Raw genomic sequence first — 25,349 nt, 5'->3', positions numbered from 1 at the left:
TTGAAGATAAAATCATTCTTTGTCTTTAAAATTTTTGTTCTCTTCTGAATAATAGATCCTTTGTGGTGATTGTATTCCGGCGTCGAATTGTCCCGTTTGAAACGAAAAGCATCATGATTTTAGACATAGAGTAATCATGCCACATTACAGTTACTTATGTAATGTCTCATTGCTACCACATTGTTCGTTCGTCGTTCAGAATACCCCATCAGTATCTTTACTTCTCAAACCTCATGAATCATACCTTAATATGCAACTGCATGACCTCTTTGACTTAATGAAAAAAATACATAAGGGTGCCATTGTATAACCCCGAGTGCCTTTACTCTAGCTTTTTACTGCCTGTGTCATAGTTTTGGGGCACTTGGCTTGATATCACGGGGAGAAATTCATCGGCTACCTTGATATTTACGGGCTGTTGTTTTGGTCATTTTTCCCCCCTCACTCACTTATAGTATAGTATCATTGAAAGGATTAATGGTTATCTTGTACGCAAAAACCGCCAGTCGTTAGCATTTTTATAGGCGTAATCATGATCCATTTGTTCATTATTATCATTATATCAATGCTATTTTCTTTTGTTTCTTGGAGACTTCATGCAAGATTCCATTACAAACTGGTGTCATGACCCGAGGTGAATTTTCAGTTTCTTTTGATCTGACCGTTTAGTTACATAATTCGTTTATAATAAGGAATGCTGGAATAAAAATACCACTTTCTAAATTGACATTTTGGTGCCTAATGCAAAGGTATTGGGCAGCAGTTGAGTATTCTGTGTGCTTATAAAACTAACTGCTGAATCATCCATAATCAAATATTATTTAAATGCATAAACAAGTCTGTCCGATAAAACGAACCTGACAAAATACTTCCAGTGGCGGATTAAGAGGGGGGGGGGGGTCAGGGGGATCCTGACCCCCCTCCCTTCGATTTCTGAAAAAAAATCACACCAATGGTCCCCGCTTGAAATTATATTTTTTACTAGCTGAATCATATTTCTAAACCGTACCAAATGACACCGTTGGTCCTCTAAAATACCATTTTTTCGGGGCCCTTAAGCCGCTCCCGAACCCCACACCAAGGGGGGGGGGAGGGTCGGCTTCGCATCCTCGGACCTCTCCCCTTCAAATAATCCTGGATCCGCCTCTGTGCTTCATACCTTTAAGGAACATGTTTCCTGTCCAGGATTTTCTTGCCAGATAGAAATTTCCTCTTCTGCACTTGGATTCGATATTTTTTAAAGTTCTAAATGACTGTCCAGTAACTTAGACCGCTACCAGTATGGCTTTCTGTACGAACGCGGATAGTATATATTCAATTTTCAGTTGTTTGGTTTGAAATACATACAGTCTATACGTTTATGATACACTTTTCACATTATCTTTTGATATGAAACATCTTAACCCCCCCCCTTATTATTATTATTATTATTTATTTATTATTTATTTATTTTTTTTTTTGCATCATTAGTGTTCGTTCGACTCATAGGCATTTAGTAAATGATATTGATATAATTATAAAGAATGCAATATAAGTAAAGTATCCAAATAATGCTGGGATCGTTAGGAATGTGCATAAATTAGCATTGATTAATGTGAATGTTATTTGCATGCATGTATTTTAGAATCCATGTATGGTGGATACAAGCCAAGTGATGCGCCCAACTTTGACAAAATACCAGACTGGGATCGTCCACTTATTAGGCAGCCATTGGCACCAGGTATTGTACAGTCTCCATGATTGGCTGTCTTACCTAGTACTTGTGTCCAACAAACTAGACTTGATTTATAATACAAGTGACATATAATTTGTTTGCCTGCCTTATACCAGAAACATGTCTTAGTTAGTACACTGTCTTGGTCATGGTGGTGTTTTCCTCTTTGGCTTTTTTTTTTCTTTTTCATTTATCTTCTTTATTTCATTTATAAATTTTTGCTTGTTTATTTTTACTCCTAGACTTTTTATCTTAGCTTGTTTTGTTTTTAATTTCACCTTTGTTTAAACTTTGCTTTTTACTTTTTTAATTCTCTTATTTTTCTCTTTCGCTTTATACATTATTTATTTATTTTTTTCATAACAAGAAAAATCTTAAACAGTGCACAAACATTTACTCAATTTTCATTGGTTAATTACTCGTATCCTTTATTAATCCAGAAAACTACACATTATACATAAATGACAGCATACCAGGAGGGTTGCGAAGAGATGAAACTCCCCATCTTGTCTACTTTTCCTTTGACGACGCCATAACTCCGGTGGTTTACGGATTTTATCAGGACTTGTTTGGAGGGAAATACCGAAATCCCAACAATTGTCCCATTCGAGCCACATTCAACGTCTGTAACGTGAGCAACAGCTATAGTCTGATGAAGAAGCTGTATGGTGACGGTCATGAGATAGCCAGTCACAGTATCAGTCACCGCGTCCCTCCAGCGTGGTGGGCAGGTGCCCCTTATAAACTGTGGGAAAACGAAATCGATGGCTTTCGACAACTGTCCTCTCGTCTTGCTGGTATACCAGGATCGGCGATTCGCGGAATGAGAACGCCGTTTTTGGCGGTAGGGGGTGATGTGCAGTTTTCGATGCTGCAAAACAGACAGTTTACTTATGATGCAACGATGACCACGTTCGTAGAACAGAGCCAAGCGCCGCTGTGGCCATTTAGCCTTGATTCCCCTCCTGCATATGTCCAGTGTTCTGGGTACCAATATCCATGTCCAGTGCAAAGCTACCCTGGTCTCTGGGAAATACCTCTCAATAAATTATACTTCTGTCCACGGTCCCCGCTCATAGGTTTACCAATGATTGACAGTTGCCACACTGAAACTTTTGCTGAATCACTCCATTACATTCGAGCAAATTTTTATCGCCATTACAACGCTCCAACACGGCCACCGTTTGGATTAAATATGCATGCTGCTTGGTTTGCATGGGATCACAATTTAAAGGCGATGCATGCGTTTCTGGAAGAGATTTCAGAGAAAAAAGACGTTTGGATTGTCCCTGCGTTCAAAATCCTTGACTGGATAGCAGACCCTACCCCGGTGCACAGCATGGGGTCATTTCTGCCCTTTCAGTGCTAAGAAAACAGATCTGCTGTAAATTCCAACTCTTGCACTTTCACTTTCGTTTCCTCTTGAGTGCATCCAGAAGGAAAAGCATACCTCAATTTCTCCTAGTTATCAGTCACAATGCATCTCAGGGTATCTCACTCATTCTTATGTTTATGTAATACAAACTCTGTATTATAGGAAGTTAAACTTTACATTTCAAGGAAGTGTGTGAATCTTTTTCACTGTCAGTAAGACATACTGAAGAAACATCACATAAAATAAAGAAAGATAAAGATGGAATTGAGTTGACCCTCATGCTGGATCTTACGTTTCGAAACGGAAGTCACAACGTTTCGACCTTATCACAAGTCCTTCCTCAGGTGAACTGATGTTGAGTTGTCACCGGTGTTAAAACGTAAGATTCCGCATGAGAGTCACTTTCAAATCCACCTTTTAAAAAGAACTGAGTGAATCAAAACATATTTCCGTAGGGATGACATTAGGTTACTCCTGCCATGAAAATGATGTTAGACACTTGCTCACAGATAACAGGCCAAGTCTTTCTTGTAAAAGCAGGAATCAAGATTGTAAGACCTGTATGTACAAATAAAGAAAATACAATCTGCATATTATTAGGTAATTCTTTGTTTGATTCATTTCCATCCGTTACATTAAGTACATGAAATGGGGGTCATTGGTTTTCACGTAAGAAATTACTGGTTGTTAATGGTGTTCTCATTGTTACTTTTTGTTTACTTTTTCAATTATGCTATGTCAAACAAAACTTTGCCCATTAAAATAAGTAACCAGATTATTATATTCGAAAGTTATCTTTATTGCCTATATACTGTGGAAACATAAACGCTTGATTAACTGATATTTTAGTAAGAAACTGCAATGAAGATGAAGTGCATGATAGCACCTCATTTTTTAATTCAAGATTCATCATTTGAACAAAATGTTTACCGATTTGTTATTGTTAGTGTTAAACTAAACTCTCCATGTCAAATGCCTGTTTATTCCCACCTTTTAAGTGATTACCGACGGTGACAAAGGGTTACAGATGAGCTTTAATGAAAATAACAATTGTAACAAATGAAGCAATAACTCGTACATATTGATATCAAACTGCGGCAACATAAGGAGTGCTTTGCTTATATATCATTTCCCAAAACGAACAAGTCTCTATCTGAGTCATAATCGTCACCCTAAGCCGCCCATATCTTTAATATAAAAATTAACCCTTATAATTTCCATTACATCCGGTCTTCGTTGCCTCGCTTCACTAGTACTTCAGTAGCTTCGATGAATGAATGAATTATACAGCAGCGAAATATGAATATGATAGCATCACATTTTCGTATGTAAAAGATTTCTATCTAAGCCTTGGGAAACAACCTGTGACCCTTTTGTCTTGTGGTAAGGGAACATTATACTTTTTGTTCACGCGACTTGGGGTTCCCCGATTGGTGGTGCCACCTGTCATATATATATATGTATCAATGAAAACGTCAAATCGCTACAGTCCTACTGTCTCGAACGTCGCATTCAGGCGGGCAGGGGTTGCTCCAGTGTAAATAACAATATCGGAGTGTCGCTGCCAAGATGTCATCGCTTACTCGGCCCGTCTTGCTGGTGCTTTGCACAGCTTTGTTGATGAAGGTGCAATGCTTGAACGCACAGAATGTGCAATGTTCGGGACTTCAAGAAGAATCGTTCTGTCACCCTTCCAACCAAAATGCCGTCATTTTGTGCAGGAAGGGGAACACCAACCCTAGCTTGTTTGGTTGTGCCATGGGAACTATCTGCCGCAATGGAGCTTGCAAGAGAATAAACGCGGATAATTCGGTGAACAGTGGAGTACAACAGAGTTCAGAAGTGAACGCAGTGGCATCGGCGCCCCAGGGGCTACCCCGGAAAAGCGCCCTCGTGCCAGGCGGTAAAAGTAAGTTACGAAACAATGTTTTCACGTGCGCCGAGGTACCCAAGATGTAGCTTTTTTGTCTACTGATAAAAAAGCCGAAACTAACAAAATTTGTTTTTGGAAAAATTAGACATTTATTCAAATACTATATATTTATATCACAGAAATTGTTGCATAATACCGGTTCGCTGAAAAAATGTTTATATAAGTAGATAAAATGATAGAAATGATAAAGACTTCCTTGGTCATTGAATACCCTTACCCATGCTAATAATCCATTGGCCATCATTACTTGTCGCGACAGTGTATACTTACTTGACCTACACAGACAAATTGTCACGCGTATTAGAAAACTGTATTGTTATTTTTCATTATAATTCCAATAAGCCGATTTGAGATAATTTATCGTCTGAAAAGAAGAACAAGATAAAAAACTATATAATAAAATGTTTATCTGCATGAAGTCACCAAGATACATCTATTACTAATACTTAGTACTATGTTATAATAATAATTTCTTTAATTTGGATGGTACAAATGGCATAGACACCTTATTTCAGCTGTCTTAAGACTGTTACTGTGTATATTGCTATATATAATATACGCTGTCTTTCGTAGATAAATTATCTGCAATTGGTATGACAATTTCGCCGACTTATATATTCGTATGATTTTAAAGATAAACGAGTCGTCGCCAAGACATTTATGTAATGGCGGTTTTGATTTAGAATTGGCCATTTGCTGCAATTTGACCGATGAATGTGCAGATTTGGATATGAGCATTCAAAAATAACATTAATAAAGAAAAAAGTTTAATGAGCAAATTTCAATAATGCACCTTTGACATTTATTTTAGCTTGTGAACCAGGGAAGATACTTGTCCAAGTTTGCGATCCCAGTGACTCAGAGAGACGGAGATATGCCCAGGATGTCTGCAACGCAGGGGGTACCATGTCTCGCGGGTTCCAATTTTGCCCCCATGGTGGTACCTGCGTCGCCACGGGTCCTACAACTGTTGGTTGTCAATACAAGGTCAGCTCTGTCCCTCCGAGCAAAGGAAACGCTGCAGGGTCACAACAACACCAAACATCAGGGGACCAAACCGCAGCGACCGCAAATGATGCGATTTCACACGTAATGAGCGATGGTCAGGCAGTCTCCGGATACGTAAAACCGTCTTCCTCTGGGCTGGAAAGTTCTTCTCTTCAGATTGGTTCTTCGTCTTCTTCCTCTTTCCCATCCGACCTAGTCCCGTTACCATCATTTTCGCAAGCACAGGTCCTACCCGGTCCCCTTTCCGGTCTGTTCAACTCCATAGCACTAGCCAACATAGTCGCTGCCAACTCTAAACAAGGAAATCAAGTAAAGGTCATCAACTATGGGCCTACTAATAACAGTCCCGTGAAGCCGCGTATGGGCGGCCTGTTCCCACCGACGGCCACATTCAACCTCCAAGGCAGTCCTTCCAATACATTTTTGCCCGCTCGTAATCCTGCTATTCCTCGAGGAAGCCAATATCCTGTTGGTGGAGGATTTGGAGGAGGAGTGGGAACGGGAGGAAGAGGAGGAGGATCGTACCCAAACAGCGGGGGAGCATATCAAACATCACGGGTTCAGGCATTCCCAGCACAGACATTTTCGGAGGGTGAGTAATAACAGAAACTACAGCTTTTCAGATTTCTGCAAGGTGTTTGAAGATCAGATTGATTGTACAAACTGAGCACTTGCAATCTGTCTGTGTTTCACTATCTGTTGTCTATCGAAAGTGAAGTCGTTAGAATTTCACCTTGATGTCTAATAGTATTTAATGTTATCATAAGTTCCCACAGTTACAGTTATTCTTAAGAAAGAAAGAACATGTAAAGAAAGAAAAAGAATACAAACCAACGAAGTCCTCTATTTTTTAAGGATGAGAAAAGAATGAGACCAATTCGTTTATTTAGATATATGTACTTAAGTAAAGAAACAATAGACCTTTGTTTCTATCGCATATCTTTATATGGTAGATAATGAATGGTCTTAAGTACTTTTGCTTTAATAAAACGTGCTAATATTTTTACATCAACACGTCGAAAAGCGATTGCCAAAGCAGTATTCCTACTAAGATATTTAAAACTCCATACCAGTCAAAATCGCACACTCGTGACGTTGTTTGAAATATTCAAAAGGCCTTGAAAATTTCTGATCACGCCGTTGAACTTAAAGGCAATGTCATGCCCATTATTTCAACCTCTATCAGGCGACTTATTTTAAATGCATCTTCTGTTAAAATCATTCATAAGTGCGACAACGAAAATTTATCTTTGAAAATTTTCAAGGACTATCGTCTTGATGAACAAAATGTGCCAACAATGAATTATTTAGTATCTAGATACGTGGATGAGTGATAGAATAAAAAAAACGAACGAGCAAACAGATAAGTGAATAGATGAATGAATAAATAAATGGAAATTATTGGATAAAGACGACGGACGCTATTCACCAGTTTCTTTCCTTGTCAACTATAATTACAAATGAGGATGCGCTTTTTTATCAAATGAAATTTAGGAACGTGCAAAAAAGTACCGAACACGCCAAAGTCAAATTTTTAAACGATTACATAGTAAGATATGAAACAATATACTTCAGATAATCTTGTAAAGGCCTTGTTTTTAATTGAACGTGTTTCATAGCTTAAAAGCAGGAACCACCTCCCCACCCACTACCTGCTGAAACGGTGAAAGAAAGCGGACAATCACAGGTCTTCATTTTACGTAATTCTGGTCACCACGAGTACCTTAGACAGATTTCGATTTCATTTGTAGATATTCAAGGATGACGTCTTAAAAAAACGAATATTCTGAAAGCGTGCCAATAATACCAATTAAAATTATGATAATATAATATTTTAATGAAAAAAAAAAGAAAAAAAAAACGGTTATTGTAATTCTTTAAGCGTGAAAAGTACTTTTGGCATCTTTTTCTGGTGGCAGACATAACGCAACTTTTCTAACTAACTTTTTTGAATGAGGCAATTTTCAGAAACATGTTTAAAAGCAATTTAGTGATGGTAGACCATGTCTACGCGTAATCTAAACAATCTACCACAACTGCACTCGGAAGCAGGTCTGCTGGACTTATTAATTAGGTGACCAATGTACTAACAGTAAGCCTCTGTCTACGCCGATATCAATGTAATAGAACTGCTATGGTTAAACGAACCATTATTTTATTTCAAAATGACTTTATGCATGAATGGAATACAGACACTTTATTATATAAATTGCCCGCTCTTCTACTCTACCCAATCCAGTGGTAGTCACCATAAAGTATACACGATGACCCTTCAATGGGAAAGCACCGAAGGTTAAGGTGCCCAGGCGGCTTCTAATCAGCCAGATCTTGGCGATTTAGATGAAGTGTATTTGGAGTGCGATCGTTTGGTAGCATGGTCAGTGGGTATCAGCAAGGCTTTATGGGAATCACGAAAGAAGCGGTCTTTCTTCCTCTCTACGTCCAGTTTCATGAGAAACACTAATGAGCACCAGTATTTGAAACATATGCTCAGCAATCATGAAATGTTGCAATTAATCCAATTGACTGGTAGACTAACGACTCTACCTTAATTAAGCCGTCTCCCTTTTGTTCAGTACAGGTATCAGTGCCATCAGCCTTCTAATGGTGTGATATATAAAACAATCAACCATCTTCTGGTTACGATATAAAAAAAGTTAATTAGTATTTGGAGAAAGTTAATCTTTTATAAATTAATACTTAAAATCAGTCATAATGTCTACTTATTGTCCTTTTCATACAAACGATATATGTCATTGAACATTAAATTAATGTTGATGAAATGATTTGGAACAATGAAGTCGTAACTATAGTTTGTGAACATTACGTTTTAACATTATGTTTTCATGCAAATTTATAAAACATGATCACCTTCAAGAGTAAACTCACTATTAGTCGTAGATTCTAACATTGTCAATATTTGATTCTTTCAGGATCTTCACTGCCAGGGGGGCTCACCAGATCGCAAACACCACAATTTGTTTACTTCACCTTCGACGACGCAGTGACAGTGGCTGGTTCTAGAGCGTACCAAGACCTCTTCAATGCAAACCGTAGAAACCCAAATGGTTGCCGCATAACCGCAACCTTATTCGCCAGTAACCAGTACACTTCATATAAAGAGGTACGAAAGCTGTATGATTTGGGATTCGAGATTGCAGATCACAGTATATCCCATAGAACCCCAACCACGTGGTGGAAGACTGCAGATTATGAAGAGATTAAAAAAGAATTCGTCGGTATGAGGGAAATAGAGAGCAAATCCACGGGAATTCCTTTGAATCATATTCTTGGGGTTCGCGTGCCATTTTTAGCCAAACCTCCAGGTTTATTTAGACTTTTAAAAGAAAACCACTTTGGTTATGATTCAACGGTAACTAACACTGGAACTCCAATTTGGCCGTACAAACATGACTCCGGACTTTGGGAACTTCCACTGAACGTTTGGCGTTTTAAAAGCACTGGCTGTGGTGGGATGGTCGATGGTTGTCGACCACAAACCAAGGCAGATACTCTTACATTCCTTAGAGAGAACTTCAGGCGCCACCACGATGCCCCTGACAAACCACCTTTTGGCATTAGTATGCACTCTGCTTGGTTCCTCGCGCCAGAGTGGAAATATAGAAAAGAAGCTTTGAATGAATTTATAGATGAACTATTAGCAAATCCAGATGTGTGGATCGTAACACCTACACAACTATTAGTATGGATGGAATCACCAGTTAGCAAAGACAAACTGTATAATTATGCACCATTCCAATGCCAAAGCCGTGGTAAATGAGGAGTTACCTAGAATTCTAGTCTGTTAATTGTTTGTAATGGTTAAAATAATGTTTGAAATAATTGACCTTCCAAATTAGCACTATAAACACAGTAAAGCCATTGTAAAAGTGGAAGTTTTTAAGCACTTAGTGCTTTGAGACTAGAACACTTTAAGAACTGCTTCACACACGTTCCCAGAGCGAACAAAGTCAAAGAGACCATTACGTAAATCGGTGGAGTGGAATCGCTACTCCTCTGAAATGCCTGGCGCACGGATCTCAAACAACCTGCTTGTGCAATCGGGGTTTGAAACTGTAGTCTCTTTTGCTGCGTTTGGACATGATCGGACCAAAGGTTGCTTCGGTTTAGGCAGTATTAACAAAATGCCCCCGTTGTAAGATAAATAAGTCAACAATTGTTGTCAATTGTTGACTGCTTTGTCTTTGCAACGGCTTGAGATTGTATAAACGCCTAAATTGCGTTCTTTTTTAGAGCACAATCAGCTTTAGCGACTGTCTAAACGCGGCACTATACGGTAATCTACTCCGCTCTTTATAGATATTGGTAGAATTTCATAAAGTATTTAAGAAATAATTGTAGAAAAATGTTGTATTCCATGTAGTGATGATCGACAAGACAGTGTAGATTAAATATTCAACTTCCTTAAACATGGGAGTACTCTTACAAACATATCCGCATGCGGAATAGTTTATAGAACTTTTCTAATCATTTTATAAAATACAGAGAAAATCAGTTGCCTATTTTGGTACAGTTAAATTATGGATAAAGTCTTGACTTTTAAATATATATCTTACTGATGAGTTTGCACTTGGAGGCTTAGGGGGAAGATAATTTGTAACTTAAAAGTTTTACTATCGACAACCAAGTTCAGATGTCAATAACCATGTTGCCCATTGTAAAGTACATTTAAATTTCAACAGATGTAGAAAAGTCGATAGTCGAGATCACGCACGGGGAAAAATTGAGATAAAACTGCCTACAGGTGAAATATTTTGAATTTACGAAGAACGTAAAGTTGACGTTTGACAATAGTATCGAAAACGCAATCAAATTCACTTCATACCACAAATTCACTTTATGGCAAACCAAGTATTCGCCCCTTATGCCTTTAATCAAATACTTAGCACACGTTCTTGTATCATCATGCGTCCAATAAAGTGTTTGAAACAAAGGAATTTGAATTGGTTTGTTATCTCTCTCTCTCCTTATCTACATGTATTAGTTATTTTCTGACAAAAAATTGTGACATTTTCTCACCAAAAGATATTATTTATCTATGAATATGTGCGCAGTGCTCTCAAGTCTTTTAATGATGAGTTTGAAACTTCAATCAGTGTTTCTGCAAACAATGACAGCATTGTGGGGGCGAAAGGCTCAATAATTCCGACAGCTTTTTCCCGTCACCGGCAGATAGCTACTTCATGCAGGTGACAATAGCATTTGTCACGTCATCGGAGAGACATTGATGTCCCTCATCATGTGAGGAATTGAAAAGATTTTCATAAGATTTGTGGAAATTAATATAATTTCCCTCGGCAATCTCTTTTGATCAGAATAATGTACGTGTAGGTAGGTTTTATCTATTAAGACTGAATGTTTTAATGTTTTCAATTTGTTCTGTTACATAATAATGGTTTCCATGAAAAATGCGTTTCATAAAGGTTCAGTATACCTTTGATTGATTGCTGATTGATACATTTGTGGATATTTCGTACGTGGTTGGCCATTACAGAAATCATAACTGATTTTAATGATGTCATCCACATTTTTCAACCAACGCTGCAAACTCAAAAAATATTTTATAAACGCATGTTTTTAAGATTGCATTTTCTTCACTTTGCCAACGCTGAACAAAGATACAGGCATTTAACTTCGCACAAAATACAATTTTTGAGCAGGGAGTAGAAGTAGTTTCATTACATTACTAAAAGATATAACATGCATTTAAGATGAGCTCAATAAAGATAAAGATTTTAAAACGCAAAGAATCCCGTGAACTGTCCCTTTAATATAAATAAAGTTCTACGATTGTTCTCTTCTAGTCCGTAGAAGTGGTTACCTAGAAGCAATTATTTGTCTCGAGAGATTTTACGAGCAATTTTTAATTTTATATATATTAGAATTTCAATATCAAAATCAACGTGTTCCTTCGTAATTCAAGCAATCCAAGGTAAAAAGTAAAAATCAACAAAGAAATGCCATCCTTTAGCAACCACTGTCCAAATGCTTATTTAAAATGTTGCAAAAGTTTCTCCGCTAAAAGAGCCCAATCTTGCTGAGGTGGCTTTTAACACTGTGAAAAATAAAGAGTACGCTCTTACATCCACTAAGTTATGAACTTGAAATAAAAAGCATACATCCAGTTCCAGAGTGCTCCACAAATGTTGTATCCACCTCTGAAAAGAAAAACAAACCCACAATGAGGGTCATGGATCCATGTTTCACATATTGCCATTTAATCATTTAGTAAAAAATAAATACATATCGAATTTTAGGTTATTATTCAATTTATAATTTTGAAGCTGGACAGCAACAAGTGGTGGATCGACATTCTGTAACCCTCCCGCCTCGCCAATGGTATGTCTACCTAGATTGAAAGAATGCACGTATAGTGGCTAGCACGAAACGCCTTGGAATGAAGATGGGGTAAAACCTCCTGATGGTATAATTAACGTCTCGACAATGTGTCGGGTTATCAGTATACTTTATACGTGTATTGCGATTAATAGGCCATTTCTCCGATCCACCAAGCTTGTATACGACTTGATTTCCTTATTTTCCCAGAGACAGAATTATCTAAAGAATTGAACCTGGCATTGGTTTGTGAATAGAATTCAGTTAAGGACACTAGACAATTTAAGGTGTGTCCTGAAGGTAATACCAAATTCGTATTTTATCAATGGATTTCCCTTGCTTCAGATTCTGTCATATTGGCATTCAAAGTCATCGGAGTCATTGTAATAAAAAAGGGTATTCTTCTTCTTTCACGTTGCAAATATATTGACCTTTTTCTGTAAGACTTGCGAAGTCAAGAAATGTTTACAATACAAATAAAGCAAGATGTTTGAATTTATACTGCTCTATTTTTCAACAATGATTCCAAAAAGTTTTGAGCCTCACATATTTAGCTTAAGATCATGCTCCTGACTGCAATTTCTTTGGTGACAATGCAATCCTAATTGGAAGAGACATGCCCCAATCCCCACTCCCACCCCTCAAAAAAAAAAAATAATAATAAAAATAATAAATAAATAAATAAATAAATAAATAAATAAATAATAATAATAATAATAATAATAATAATAATAATAATAATGAAAATGATAATAATAAATAAAATAAAATCAGTCGTGGTTGTACTTCACTGGAACTCCTTGCTCGTCCAGCCGAGTTGCGATGTAATCTGTGCGCGTTTCTGTCTCTGAGTTCGAGCTTCTCCTTCTCCCTCACCCACCATATTCTCAATGCCTCTTTTTCATGCAGAAGAAACACCCTCAGGACCAGAGATTTGAGGATGATGGCAGCTGCTGCGTGTAAGTGTGTGTGTGTGTGTGTGTGTGTGTGTGTGTGTGTGTGTGTGTGTGTTTTTGGGGGGGAGGGGAGGGAACTAAAATGTTGACTTCTTCTGAGTATAAATGACTGGCAACAAATTTATGGTGTTTAAAGTTGGTCTTTGTTTTCGTGTAAAGCTTGGGCTTTCTTTGTTTGATATTTAAGTAAAAATTGAGTTTTTTTAATCCATATTACGTTATTTACATGAAAATTTAAATCATAGTCCAATTGTGAGCCAATTGAAACTTCCCTAAATCTCGCGCCGTGGTGCGTTGCAACGCATCTGTCCTCAAATAACGTACTCTATCTTAAACAGACGACATGATATGACAAAACATGTCTTTGAAAAAATTGAATTCTTAGTTTTCTGTCACATATGATAATGTGAAGCGACGGTGTAGAGGCCTTAATAGCCTGTTGATACACCGTGGTCAGTAAATAAATATCCTTCTTCACACCAAAACGATATTTCTTTAAGGACTGTTTGGTTAGAATATTTGCCCTAAACAAGAATTAAATGCGGTTGGTTATATTCTATTCGTCTTTTTAAACAAAGGCACTAACATTTCTAAAATAAAGACACTGTACTTAAAGATATAACAATTAACATATTGTTTCTATTTTAGATATATCATTTCAAACCACGTAGCCCTGATATAGAGTTGCCCCCTTACCGCAAAACCACTACGTGAAATAGGTCTGATAATTTTCACATCTGACAATCTTTAAATAGATGCCTACATGGCAATTGCTACCCAAGTTAAGGCTAAGCTTTTTCCAACGACAGGACATTAACATCTCTGGCACGTCTACGACATGCATTTGTCGGCTGGTGTCTAAAATAAGCCGTGGGAGCTGGCCATTTCTGAGTGAGTCAAAGCATATAGGTCTATTTCTAACCAACACAATTAAGGTCCTGACATATGTAAGGCTTTTTTAATGCCCCACGTATTGCTCATACACAATACAAAATGGATATTTAGATATTCGACTTGTGGGTGGAATGAATTGTTGTGCATTTAAAATGGGTTGTGTTCCCCGTTTTTGTGTCCTCGCATATTTGACCGGGGACACAGACCATAGTCTGCTCACTACGGAAGCCCTGAGATTCCCGATGTGACGGTAACAATTAACAAAGCACGCAAATGTGCTGACTCGTTCACTCCTTTGTCCCCCCCCCTCCCCGCCCCACCAGAGATGGACATTTTCTCGCTTTTCCCATAATTATGAATTATATTGATCTCCTCACATTAGATTAGGGCAGCAACCCAATTGCCTTGACTCCAAACCTTCTATATACTCTATCTTATACAATTTTGTAGCAGCTAAAAGACCTTTGTGAGTTAAGCCTAGATTACATTTACATAGGCACCGTCCGATGAAATTGTCCGTGCTATTTTTTTAATCGTAAGGAGCTACAGGCTACGCCGAGTATGTCTACATTGCATGGCCTTAAATCCGTACGATTCTGTACGAAAAGGGTATTAAAGGCAGTATACGTGCAACCGCACGGGCACCGCATTTTAAATGTAATCTAGGCTTTACCCGTCTACGGGATTTGTTACGCCTCTGTGGTGTACTTATGAAAGGATGCCTACATTCTGTTACAAAATAATAATTTTAAAAAGCATTGATGGTAGAAATTTACTGAAATGATAGAATATGACTGAAAAGAGCGAGATGAGCATCTTCCTGAAATCAATTTTGTGTACGCACGGGTATTAAAAACACCTGGGACGCAATAAAGGTCTAAATGACAAATGATATATCTGATATATACTTCCCCTCAGATCACCTCTAACGCATTTATTCTGCTATATTGTCAGAAAATACACACAACCGGGTGAGCCTGGCTTAAAAAGTGACGTACTTTTGTTTTAACTGACTTTCTAAAATAATCGACATCACAACAATCAGCACAATCGGTTGAGACACCCAGACTGCTGTAGAGACACCGTCGTATTTTAACATCTGGAAATGAAATGTTTTTTTTTTATAGTTTTAATATAGACACAGATGTTTCTGTACATATAGCCGTCACCTGCGTCTGTCTTCGACGTGCACTTTCACCGATAACACGAGAAGTGGAAAATGTTTTACCTTTTGTCTTCAAATTTTATGGAACATATGAATATTCATAAAATACAGGTCGAGTTCGCAAATCAGCAGGATCAGACCATTTTTTCAAAAGTTATGCTGTTTTCTTCTCTTTTTTCAGCACATATGCAACACTGATAACACATTTCAAGGAAATGCATTTACAGTGATTTTTTGTGAAACGTTTTTTACCTAGAGTGTCGAGTAGCGGGAAGGAAGGGATCGCGTTTTCTACTTTTTCTTAACCTATTGTGACAGAAAGTGATAAATGTAGCTTTTTGTGTAATAATGCAAACATTTTCCGATTCATGTCTTGCTAGTGTGGAAAGTTTTCGTATTCAGTAAAGAAGGTTAAAAAAACAACTATTTTGGATAATATTCGCACGTTATTCATACTAACAAAAATTAGACTGCTCTAAAGGGCTCACGAGATGCACATTTATTTAACTGGCACATTTTGTCCTCAACTTCAAGTATACTTTTCACAATGCCTGTTAACGAAAGTTTTGCAAATTACTGTCTATGAAAATGCAGTTTCGTCTAAAACAATTAACTGTGTCCTGTCATTATATCGTCTAGTTAATCATGGATATAACTTAAGATTCTTTAAATGGCTGAAATATTACAAAAAACCAAAAATAATGACTTGCAGCAAAAGACCGCACGATTTTTTTTTTCAATTTTAAAAACCCAGGTGACACCGCGAACGTAGCGGCGATCTTTTTATTGTGTTATTTAAACTAAACATAAACATAGGAATTTTCTGAGACATCATACTCGCTTCTTGATTTTGTACATTAGATTAAAGTGTGAGATGGCGTTGCGAACAACAGTAAAATGTTGTAAATTTTTTGCAGTGATTTTTTAAAAGTTGTAAGAGTGATGTATGTAAAATTCCACTTGGACAAACAAATCTTCTCTCATTAATTCTTCTTAATTTGTTTAAATGCTAAATGGACCAATAAATTGAGAATCAGTGAGTGTTCTCGTGGCAGGTGAAGCAATTCCAGAGTTTGATTTTCATGCAGTGTCGACCAAATCACTTAAAAAACACAAATCGAGCTATCATGTGCCTGACCATGAAAACATTGATAATGAGCAATTTACCTATTAGCATGTAAGCTCTAGTGTTCGACAACTTAGGTTGGGTGATCGCCAGGGAGATGTGAAAGAAGGCCAGTGACGATTCAGACTTATAACAATGTTAAAATGCGTTTTAAAAAGTGCAGTTTTCAACTAAGGTTTAAGGGGATAAAGTAAACGTGTAAATGAGAAATGTTTAATTTCAATTTTTACCTCACTGTCTTATTCGTTTTTCCCTCTCTACTCTTGCTTCTGGCATCAGAGTGCTGGTAACCCGAAGCCATTAATGGAGGCGTCCGTTGTTAATTATTACCTATATCAGTAGATCTTTTATATGCAAAAAATATTCATTTGTTTCTGCTACCTGGTATAAGTTAATCAAGACATTTCATGTGACCTACTGCTGCTTTCTTTCGTTTCGTAAAATCACAAAATTTCAAAGAATAACAACTTAGTTGATTACAAAATATGTTTTAGAGCACTGAGGTGGCTGTATATGCTAAGTCCAGTGTACTCACTACAATTCACTACAATCAAAACAATCATGCTCCCCCAGACTGCCTCGAAAATGCAGTCACCCTACGCCCTATTATATTATCCACATTTTGGATCAGTGTTCGAATACACACATTCTGTAGTGGCCTGCGAGAAGTTCGCGACTACCTGTACCAGTTTAACGGACATCGGGCCTATCATAATTTTGGGGAGAAGGTGTTGCTCGGAAATGTCAACAAATTTGCATGTACATTTCTAAGTCACTGCTTAGTACTTATTACTCTAATTATCAAATAAAATGATAAACACATTATTCAAAATAAAAAGTATTTAATATAATATGTGTAGGTTAAAAAGGTATTATAATCAGTTATAGGCATGACTATCAAACGCCACCCCCCCATGAACAAGTTGACCAGGAACGCCACCATGTGACTTTATATCACTGAAGGTATAAAAGCGCAAAATTTTGAAATTTCGTTCATTCAACGCAGACAGATCTGGAGCAGCAAGAAGGATGACACGTAGGCCTACTGCGCCCCGTATCAAGCAAAAAGGACACTGGAGTCAACTCGCATTTCTCCGAATCTTTTCCTCGTCCCATGTCAGCGCATCGCTCATGTTGTTTCTTACACACGCAAGGACGGTGGATTCGACGTTTCTCTAAGCTGGCCAGCTAAAACCTTCGCTTCTCTCCACGTCGCTCAGGAATCGTCGCTCAGGAATCTTCGCAGGATATTTCATCGGCTTTCTGCTGTTGTGGGCTATATTGTTGTAGTGTCTTTGCATATATTTCATGCATTGCAGGTTTCTTATTATTACATACATAGGTAAGAAAAGTCATTAACCGTTTTTCTTTCTTTTAACAGAACTCGATTACGGCGATTCTCGATAGAGCGCCCACTTGCGACTGCAAGGAGAAGAGGGCCACGTCTACACTTCAGCTGCATTGATCAATCTTTGGTGCCAGCGAGCCCTGCCACAGCCCGTCTACGAGGTGTCTGCACTGGGGAAGCGTCCATGGCATGCGGTGTTTCACTGAGATGGAAAATCTTTGAAGGTAAGCACGAATGCAGAGTGCTGTCATAGGTAGGAAAAGTAATTAATCTGTCTTTCTTTCTTTTAACAGAACTCGATTATGGCGATTCTCGATAGAGCTCCAACTGACGACTGCAAGGAGAAGAGGGCCACATCTACACTTAAGCTACTTCGATCAATCCTTGGTGCCAGCGAGTCCTGCCATAGCCTGTCTACGAGGTGCTTGCATTGGGGAAGCATCCAGCGAGTCCGGTCGTGGTCTGTCTACGAGGTGGCTGCATTGGGGAAGCGTCCAGCGAGTCCTGCCATAGACTACGAGTTGGCTGCATTGGGGAAGCGTCCAAGGCATGTGGTGTTTCACTGAGATGGAAAATCTTTGAAGGTAAGCACGAATGCAGAGTGCTGTCATAGGTAGGAAAAGTAATTAATCTGTCTTTCTTTCTTTTAACAGAACTCGATTATGGCGATTCTCGATAGAGCTCCAACTGACAACTGCAAGGAGAAGAGGGCCACATCTACACCTCAGCTATATCGATCAATCCTTGGTGCCAGCGAGTCCTGCCATAACCTGTCTACGAGGTGTCTGCATTGGGGAAGCGTCCAGCGAGTCCTGCCATGGTCTGTCTACGAGGTGGCTGCATTGGGGAAGCGTCCAGTGAGTCCTGTCAGTGGTCTGTCTTCGAGGTGTCTGCACTGGGGGAAGCGTCCAAGGCATGTGGTGTTTCACTGAGATGGAACATCTTTGAAGGTAAGCACGAATGCAGAGTGCTGTCATAGGTAGGAAAAGTAATTAATCTGTTTTTCTTTCTTTTAACAGAACTCGATTATGGCGATTCTCGATAGAGCTTCAACTGACAACTGCAAGGAGAAGAGGGCCACATCTACACCTCAGCTACATCCATCAATCCTTGGCGCCAGCGAGTCCTGCCATAGCCTGTCTACGAGGTGTCTGCATTGGGGAAGCATCCAGCGAGTCCTGTCATGGTCTGTCTACGAGGTGGCTGCATTGGGGAAGCATCCAGCCAGTCCTGTCATGGTCAGTCTACGAAGTGGCTGCATTGGGGAAGCGTCCAAGGCGTGTGGTGTTTCACTGAGATGGAACATCTTTGAAGGTAAGCACGAATGCAGAGTGCTGTCATAGGTAGGAAAAGTAATTAATCTGTCTTTCTTTCTTTTAACAGAACTCGATTATGGCGATTCTCGATAGAGCTCCAACTGACAACTGCAAGGAGAAGAGGGCCACATCTACACCTCAGCTGCATCGATCAATCCTTGGTGCCAGCGAGTCCTGCCATAGCCTGTCTACGAGGTGTCTGCATTGGGGAAGCGTCCAGCGAGTCCTGCCATGGTCCGTCTACGAGGTGGCTGCATTGGGGAAGCGTCCAGTATGTCCTATCAATGGTCTGTCTTCGAGGTGTCTGCACTGGGGGAAGCGTCCAAGGCATGTGGTGTTTCACTGAGATGGAACATCTTTGAAGGTAAGCACGAATGCAGAGTGCTGTCATAGGTAGGAAAAGTAATTAATCTGTTTTTCTTTCTTTTAACAGAACTGGATTATGGCGATTCTCGATAGAGCTCCAACTGAGAACTGCAAGGAGAAGGCCACATCTACACCTCGGCTACATCCATCAATCCTTGGCGCCAGCGAGTCCTGCCATAGCCTGTCTACGAGGTGTCTGCATTGGGGAAGCATCCAGCGAGTCCTGCCATGGTCTGTCTACGAGGTGGCTGCATTGGGAAAGCGTCCAGCCAGTCCTGTCATGGTCTGTCTACGAGATGTCTGCATTGGGAAGCGTCCAGCGAGTCCTGACATGGTCAGTCTACGAAGTGGCTGCATTGGGGAAGCGTCCAAGGCGTGTGGTGTTTCACTGAGATGGAACATCTTTGAAGGTAAGCACGAATGCAGAGTGCTGTCATAGGTAGGAAAAGTAATTAATCTGTTTTTCTTTCTTTTAACAGAACTCAATTATGGCGATTCTCGATAGAGCTCCAACTGGCAACTGCAAGAAGAATAGGGCCACATCTACACTTCAGCTACTTCGATCAATCCTTGGTGCCAGCGAATCCAACCATAGCCTGTCTACGAGGTGGCTGCATTGGGGAAGCATCCAGCGAGTCCAGCCATAATCTGTCTACGAGGTGGCTGCCTTGGGGAAGCGTCCAGCGAGTCCTGCCATGTTCTGCCTACGAGGTGGCTGCATTGGGGAAGCGTCCAAGGCATATGTTTCACTGAGATGGAAAACCCTTTAAAGTTAGTCTTTAATTTTAGACCAAAAGGATTAAAATGGAGCAGTTATTCCTGATATCAAATGATTGCAATTTCGTTCTTCCAATAAAACTAATTACTATTTTAAGTTAACTAATTATGCAGCAGACCGCTTTAAATACACAATTTATGGAAATTAAACAAACTAGACAATAGTTCACTTTTGTTCGTACCTTAAAATGTTGAAGTAAAGTCAGATTGATAGAAAACAAGCATCTAATTATTTTTCTTAAAAACCAATTTATGCTAAAAATTCATATATATTTTGAGGTGAGAAAAGTTGATAGCATTGCTAAGGCCCTAAACACTTTCATGGGGTAGCCCCCTGTCACTCGAAATGAATCCCTAAGATGCTTGACAACTAATATGGTTTTCATTTCAAAATTCTGGTAGAAAAGCCGTTAACCATACACTGTTATGAAACGATCCACTGTTACCATGAAAATGATTTCTATTAATCTCCCTTTTGGGATAAACCACTTTTCAAAGCTAGTACATTGGGAGAGGGAGGTACAGGGAAAAACTTATGTTGTTTTTCCTTTCTATTTACAGAATTCGATTACGGCAAGTCCAGATAGAGCTCCCATTTTTCGTAAGAAGATTCCAGCCATGGTCTGTTTATCAGGTGGCTGCATGGGGGAACATCAGAAGCATATGATGTCTTGAAAATGGAAATCTTCCAAGCCGTAAAAAGTTAGTCATATTATTGCAGAGAATAATACACATCAGCCATTTTTACCTTACAAAATTCCTGAGATAAAACCCATAGCCGCATTGATTTTACAGCTCACTTTCATAAGGCAGTGTATCTTGTCCTTGATCTACTTCTGGAATAAAAAGAATTAAGGTTAGTTGGTTGGGTAGGGAGAAGAGGTAAATAGGGAAACTAAGGTCTTCTAAATTTCTGTTTTGAAGTTGAGGCAGAATAGCATTGGTGAGCGCCTGGGCTGATGATGGTCAACTTTCATAAGGTTAAAATGGAGAAAGCGATATCAGCATATGGAATTTCAAGAGTCCTTGCCTAGTTGTGATACCTTTCGTATTTAGGACCCTTCAAGGTGAGTTATGGGCCAGGGTAGAGGGTGAACAATGAACTTAATTGTCATTTATTCTATATATATTACACATCTTTTGTCAATGCAAATTCAACAAACTGGGCATTTTGTGCAACACCTAAGACAACATCGTTTTAAATTGTACTGTTTGGAAACTGTTGTCTAGCCACTAAATGTAGACATTTGTTTTCCATTTATAATTTACTCAAGGAAATTCATATAGCAGACATTTTAGAATCCAAAAGTTCTTTTAATTTGTCACAAACTTTAAAAAAAAATCACTCATGGAAAATACTTTGAGATCCTATCGGCCAACTTTCAGATCTTCATCAGTTGCAATGTGACACACGTTACGTTGTCTCTGGTCTAGAATGCTAGGAGCTACTATCCCCCAACCTCGCCTTCAGTGCTACGGTTGTGGAACTAAGAGACCATCGTACAGGTGAGCGAGTATTTTCATCTGTTTATATTGTTTAGATAATTAGGCGTTTTCGTGATTCATACTGTGTATTCCTTCCTTTATCCCTCTTATTTTCTAGTCACTTTCTTTTTGTAGAATCTTAGCGCTCTAACTAAATCATAATGTGGTTTTCTTGTGTTGTGTTGTAGAAATAAAATAAATAATAATCGTGTTAAGAACCAAAGCATTATGAAACATCAATATACTAGAATTAACGGCGTGTAATTACCAGTGACATACATGTTCTTTGTTGCAATTACTCCAAGCTTTCAATTACTTTCATACTTTTGTGTGAACATTTTGCATTTCAATTGTAGGCTACGAAAGGACATTTTTCTAGATATAATGCCCGAACGCAGATACCATCAATCCTAGCCCAAATGTCCAAGATGCGAAACACTTAATGGTGCTAACAACAAGCTCCCGTAGCCACTTTCATTGATGATCGGGCGTCCTAGCAGTCTTGGTTTTTAAGGACACAGCTTGTCTGCAAAAATTTAGAGAATGTGGAATGATAATGAAGAGCGATTTACTGAATGTAAGAGGAATACAATCTAATAATGGACTTGAGTCTTTTTATATATTGACAATTTTTGCGCTTCATGGGTCACAGATATAAGTTATATGAAATTATATTTAGTAAGTTTAATTTCTTCACTTATGACAGTGAAACATTTTATTCCAATAGCTTAAGAGAAAACTGAAGTTCAGTATGATCAGTCATAATTCCATAAATGTTCAATTGAATAAGATGAATTGTGGTTCTGTGTGAAAATTTTAAGACTGCCTCAACAGTTATTATTAAAATTTAAAACAGAATATCCAGTTGCTTTATCCACATTCTTATGCAGATAGGTTTTCGCTCGCAAAGCATTGGTATTACCACCACTTATGGTCGTCTGTGTTTTATTTCAATCTTAGTGATGTAGTCATTTTTCATATTTGTGCTTTTGATGATGTGGAGTTGTTCGTCAGTATAGCGTTTGAGAAGATCATAGTCCGCACACTTACCTCAACTAACCCTAACATCTTTGTAAAATCCGACTTGATGTAAATGCTTTTACATGAAGAGGTTTTACATTGATAGCTTGTGCAAAATCTATAATGAAATGTTTTGTTTGAGAAAATATTTCATTATATTTTTGTACACAGTCTGCTCCTCGTGAGGGATGGCTGGGTGCACACAGTCATCTCTCAAGATCGAGGATCGCACAATACTAATATACTAATATTATGATTTTCTCAAGTGTTATAGTTGACAAATATTTCCAATTCATCATGTATGCACCTTTTTTCTTCGGACCCCAAAATCCATATTGAAATTTGCATGGACGGTCATACAAGGTAATGTGAAATATGTCGAAGCAAGCTTGCTTTGTTCTTTGCTTGAATCATTACATTTGAGAAACTTCTAATCAATCATATGTCAAAGTTTATTTCAATCATTGATGTATGGCTAATAAACATATTACCTGAAATTTTATATATTTTATCATGAGAGAGAAGTATATCCAAGTTTTGATGTATACTTTCAGTTGTACAAGGATCGAGTTACTTTATTTATGACTTCATCCTCTTTTTAGAAAATAAGCCTCAGTTAAAATTGAGACTAGTAAATGTCTCGTCTTCAGTACCTCTTTCAGTAGGAATTGCATGTACTCTGGTAAATTCTTGTACTTCATCTTGTGTACCAGTATAGAGTACAATGTATATGGAGAATAGTTTGTAGTCACGAGAAAGTTTATTCAGTTGCACCATATTTATGAACTGTAAGGAGCCGTGCCAATAAAAAAATACTGAAGTTATGTTTTAAAGACTGAAGTATCCGGGCGTGGGCATTTTCCCGCCGGCATTCCCCACGAAGGGTTTAGACGGGTTTTTCCCCACGGCCCGAGGGCATCGGGTACTAAAATTTATTGTGACATTGCGTTTACATGATTCATTAATGAGTACTGAAGTACTTTTGAAATTGAATGTTACTGCATATAATAGTTGAATAAAACTATATTCTATAATTGTTCTTTTCATAAAAAAAAAAAGAAAAAAAAATGGAAGGCGTGTACAGATGGAAAAATAATCGCCAGACTTGAAAATTAATTTTAATGGAGTTGCATCCCTATGCACGCGGTTTGTTTAATTATCAGTCGAAATTTTCTTTTCAATTGCCCCTTCTCATTTAAAATTAATTGAATATTTGACAATTTTTGTCACGTAGATTTCTTCCAAAAAACTAGGCAATGTCCAGGTAATAAAATTAATTTTTGGTTTCTGAAATAAAATGCGGTGTTGCGTAACTTTTTCTCCGGGCATAACTAGACTATCCTAAGTTGGATTAGAGCCCCTAGAACGAACTATCATACATAAATATTCCGCTGTAGATGTAAGAACCCAACGCCCCTTGATGTTTGTGAAGGGGTGGGCCCACCTTTAATATATAGGGGCGGATCCAGGATTTCCTAGAGGGGAGATCATTTTTGATTTCCCCCACCCCACGAAAAAATGCACTTTTTAAAATCCAGCGTGTTGACGGAACGATTCGAATTAAGCATTAAATAAATTAATCAAATTAATATATTAATAATAAAGTCACTAAGTTTAGGATGGAGGACTTGGATATTTTCGATATGTAAGAATTTTTATCGCATACTCGATTGACACCACATCTATGATATCGCGTCATAATCAGCTATGGCTGTGTTAAGAGAGGCAGTAATATACATGTACTAGGCGGTCGAAAGGAAAGATCGAAAGTGGGTCGATAGCATTGAGGTCACAGCCTCACAGGGCCCATTTTGGGCACTTTTTACTCTTAGTAGAGGATTTTTGTTTAAATATAAAATCATGGATACTTCAAAATGACTTATTACCGTTTACATCCACTCAAAGGCAGCCAGTTGGGACATTTGATGCCACCTCTTGGAAACTTATATTTCGATCGTCATATTTCAAGTGAATGCAGCTGCAGGTTATAAAATCCATCCATGTGAAATTCACCTAACACTTTTACACCGCTACCAATCCCGTCTTAAAAAAAACGTGAATTTGTAGCCTACTAGAGTCCCATGTTGGCCGTTCAAACGAACTTGGTCGGTTAAAACAATTTATTTTAATCATTAAAACTAACAAGAATTATTCTGATATATATTTCTGGTTAAGAGAAGGCCTAAATTTTATATTTTTACTCTTCTTGGCAATTTTTATCATTAAAAAGGATAAGCACGACGCGAACTTCCAAAACAGCGTCAAATGCACGATTACAATTTTATAAATATAAACAAGATATAATAAACACACTTTTGTTAGCTGTTTGTTGGTTTTAACGTTCACTGATATAGGCCTACCAACCATAAATTTACTTTTCTAGTTAAACCTAACAACGAGGATTTATTTTGCGTGAAAAGAGCGATTCGCAACCAAATGGGCGATGGACCGATATAAATAGGCGATTTACCGTGAGTGGAATGAGAGATTAGTTCTAAAATGACTTGCG

The 25,349-nt window shown here is 38.2% G+C and overlaps 3 protein-coding genes across 5 annotated transcripts; all 3 read left to right on the top strand.

The window, feature by feature from the left end:
* Nucleotides 1-1,521: 1,521 nt before the first annotated feature.
* Nucleotides 1,522-3,808, top strand: LOC147763668 (chitin deacetylase 8-like). Its single transcript, XM_087006110.1, has 2 exons — nucleotides 1,522-1,720; nucleotides 2,155-3,808. The coding sequence occupies exons 1-2, from the start codon at nucleotides 1,630-1,632 to the stop codon at nucleotides 3,081-3,083; spliced, it is 1,020 nt and encodes a 339-aa protein (XP_086862236.1). The 5' UTR covers nucleotides 1,522-1,629; the 3' UTR covers nucleotides 3,084-3,808.
* Nucleotides 3,809-4,524: 716 nt separating this feature from the next.
* LOC106156624 (uncharacterized) lies at nucleotides 4,525-10,988 on the top strand. Its single transcript, XM_013531961.3, has 3 exons — nucleotides 4,525-4,998; nucleotides 5,834-6,622; nucleotides 8,964-10,988. The coding sequence occupies exons 1-3, from the start codon at nucleotides 4,659-4,661 to the stop codon at nucleotides 9,809-9,811; spliced, it is 1,977 nt and encodes a 658-aa protein (XP_013387415.2). The 5' UTR covers nucleotides 4,525-4,658; the 3' UTR covers nucleotides 9,812-10,988.
* A 6,487-nt stretch (nucleotides 10,989-17,475) lies between these two features.
* On the top strand, nucleotides 17,476-23,329 carry LOC106156628 (uncharacterized). 3 transcript variants are annotated; one of them, XM_087006486.1, is made up of 6 exons: nucleotides 17,476-19,190; nucleotides 19,260-20,329; nucleotides 20,897-21,037; nucleotides 21,260-21,402; nucleotides 21,722-21,841; nucleotides 22,177-23,329. In XM_087006486.1, the coding sequence occupies exons 1-2, from the start codon at nucleotides 18,905-18,907 to the stop codon at nucleotides 19,283-19,285; spliced, it is 312 nt and encodes a 103-aa protein (XP_086862612.1). In that variant the 5' UTR covers nucleotides 17,476-18,904; the 3' UTR covers nucleotides 19,286-20,329; nucleotides 20,897-21,037; nucleotides 21,260-21,402; nucleotides 21,722-21,841; nucleotides 22,177-23,329. The 3 variants fall into 3 exon arrangements, 2 of the variants coding, with proteins under 2 accessions (XP_086862612.1, XP_086862611.1); XM_087006485.1 differs by having other exon boundaries at nucleotides 17,476-19,968; nucleotides 20,038-20,329; XR_015333175.1 differs by having other exon boundaries at nucleotides 17,478-18,460; nucleotides 18,530-20,329.
* The last annotated feature ends 2,020 nt before the right edge of the window (nucleotides 23,330-25,349 follow it).

The sequence above is a fragment of the Lingula anatina genome, chromosome 2 (assembly GCF_051362555.1).
Source record: "Lingula anatina isolate TDL-2025a chromosome 2, LinAna3.0, whole genome shotgun sequence".
Taxonomy (NCBI): domain Eukaryota; kingdom Metazoa; phylum Brachiopoda; class Lingulata; order Lingulida; family Lingulidae; genus Lingula; species Lingula anatina.
The sequence above is the reverse complement of the archived record's forward strand: the minus strand, read 5'-3'. Positions and strand labels throughout refer to the sequence as shown.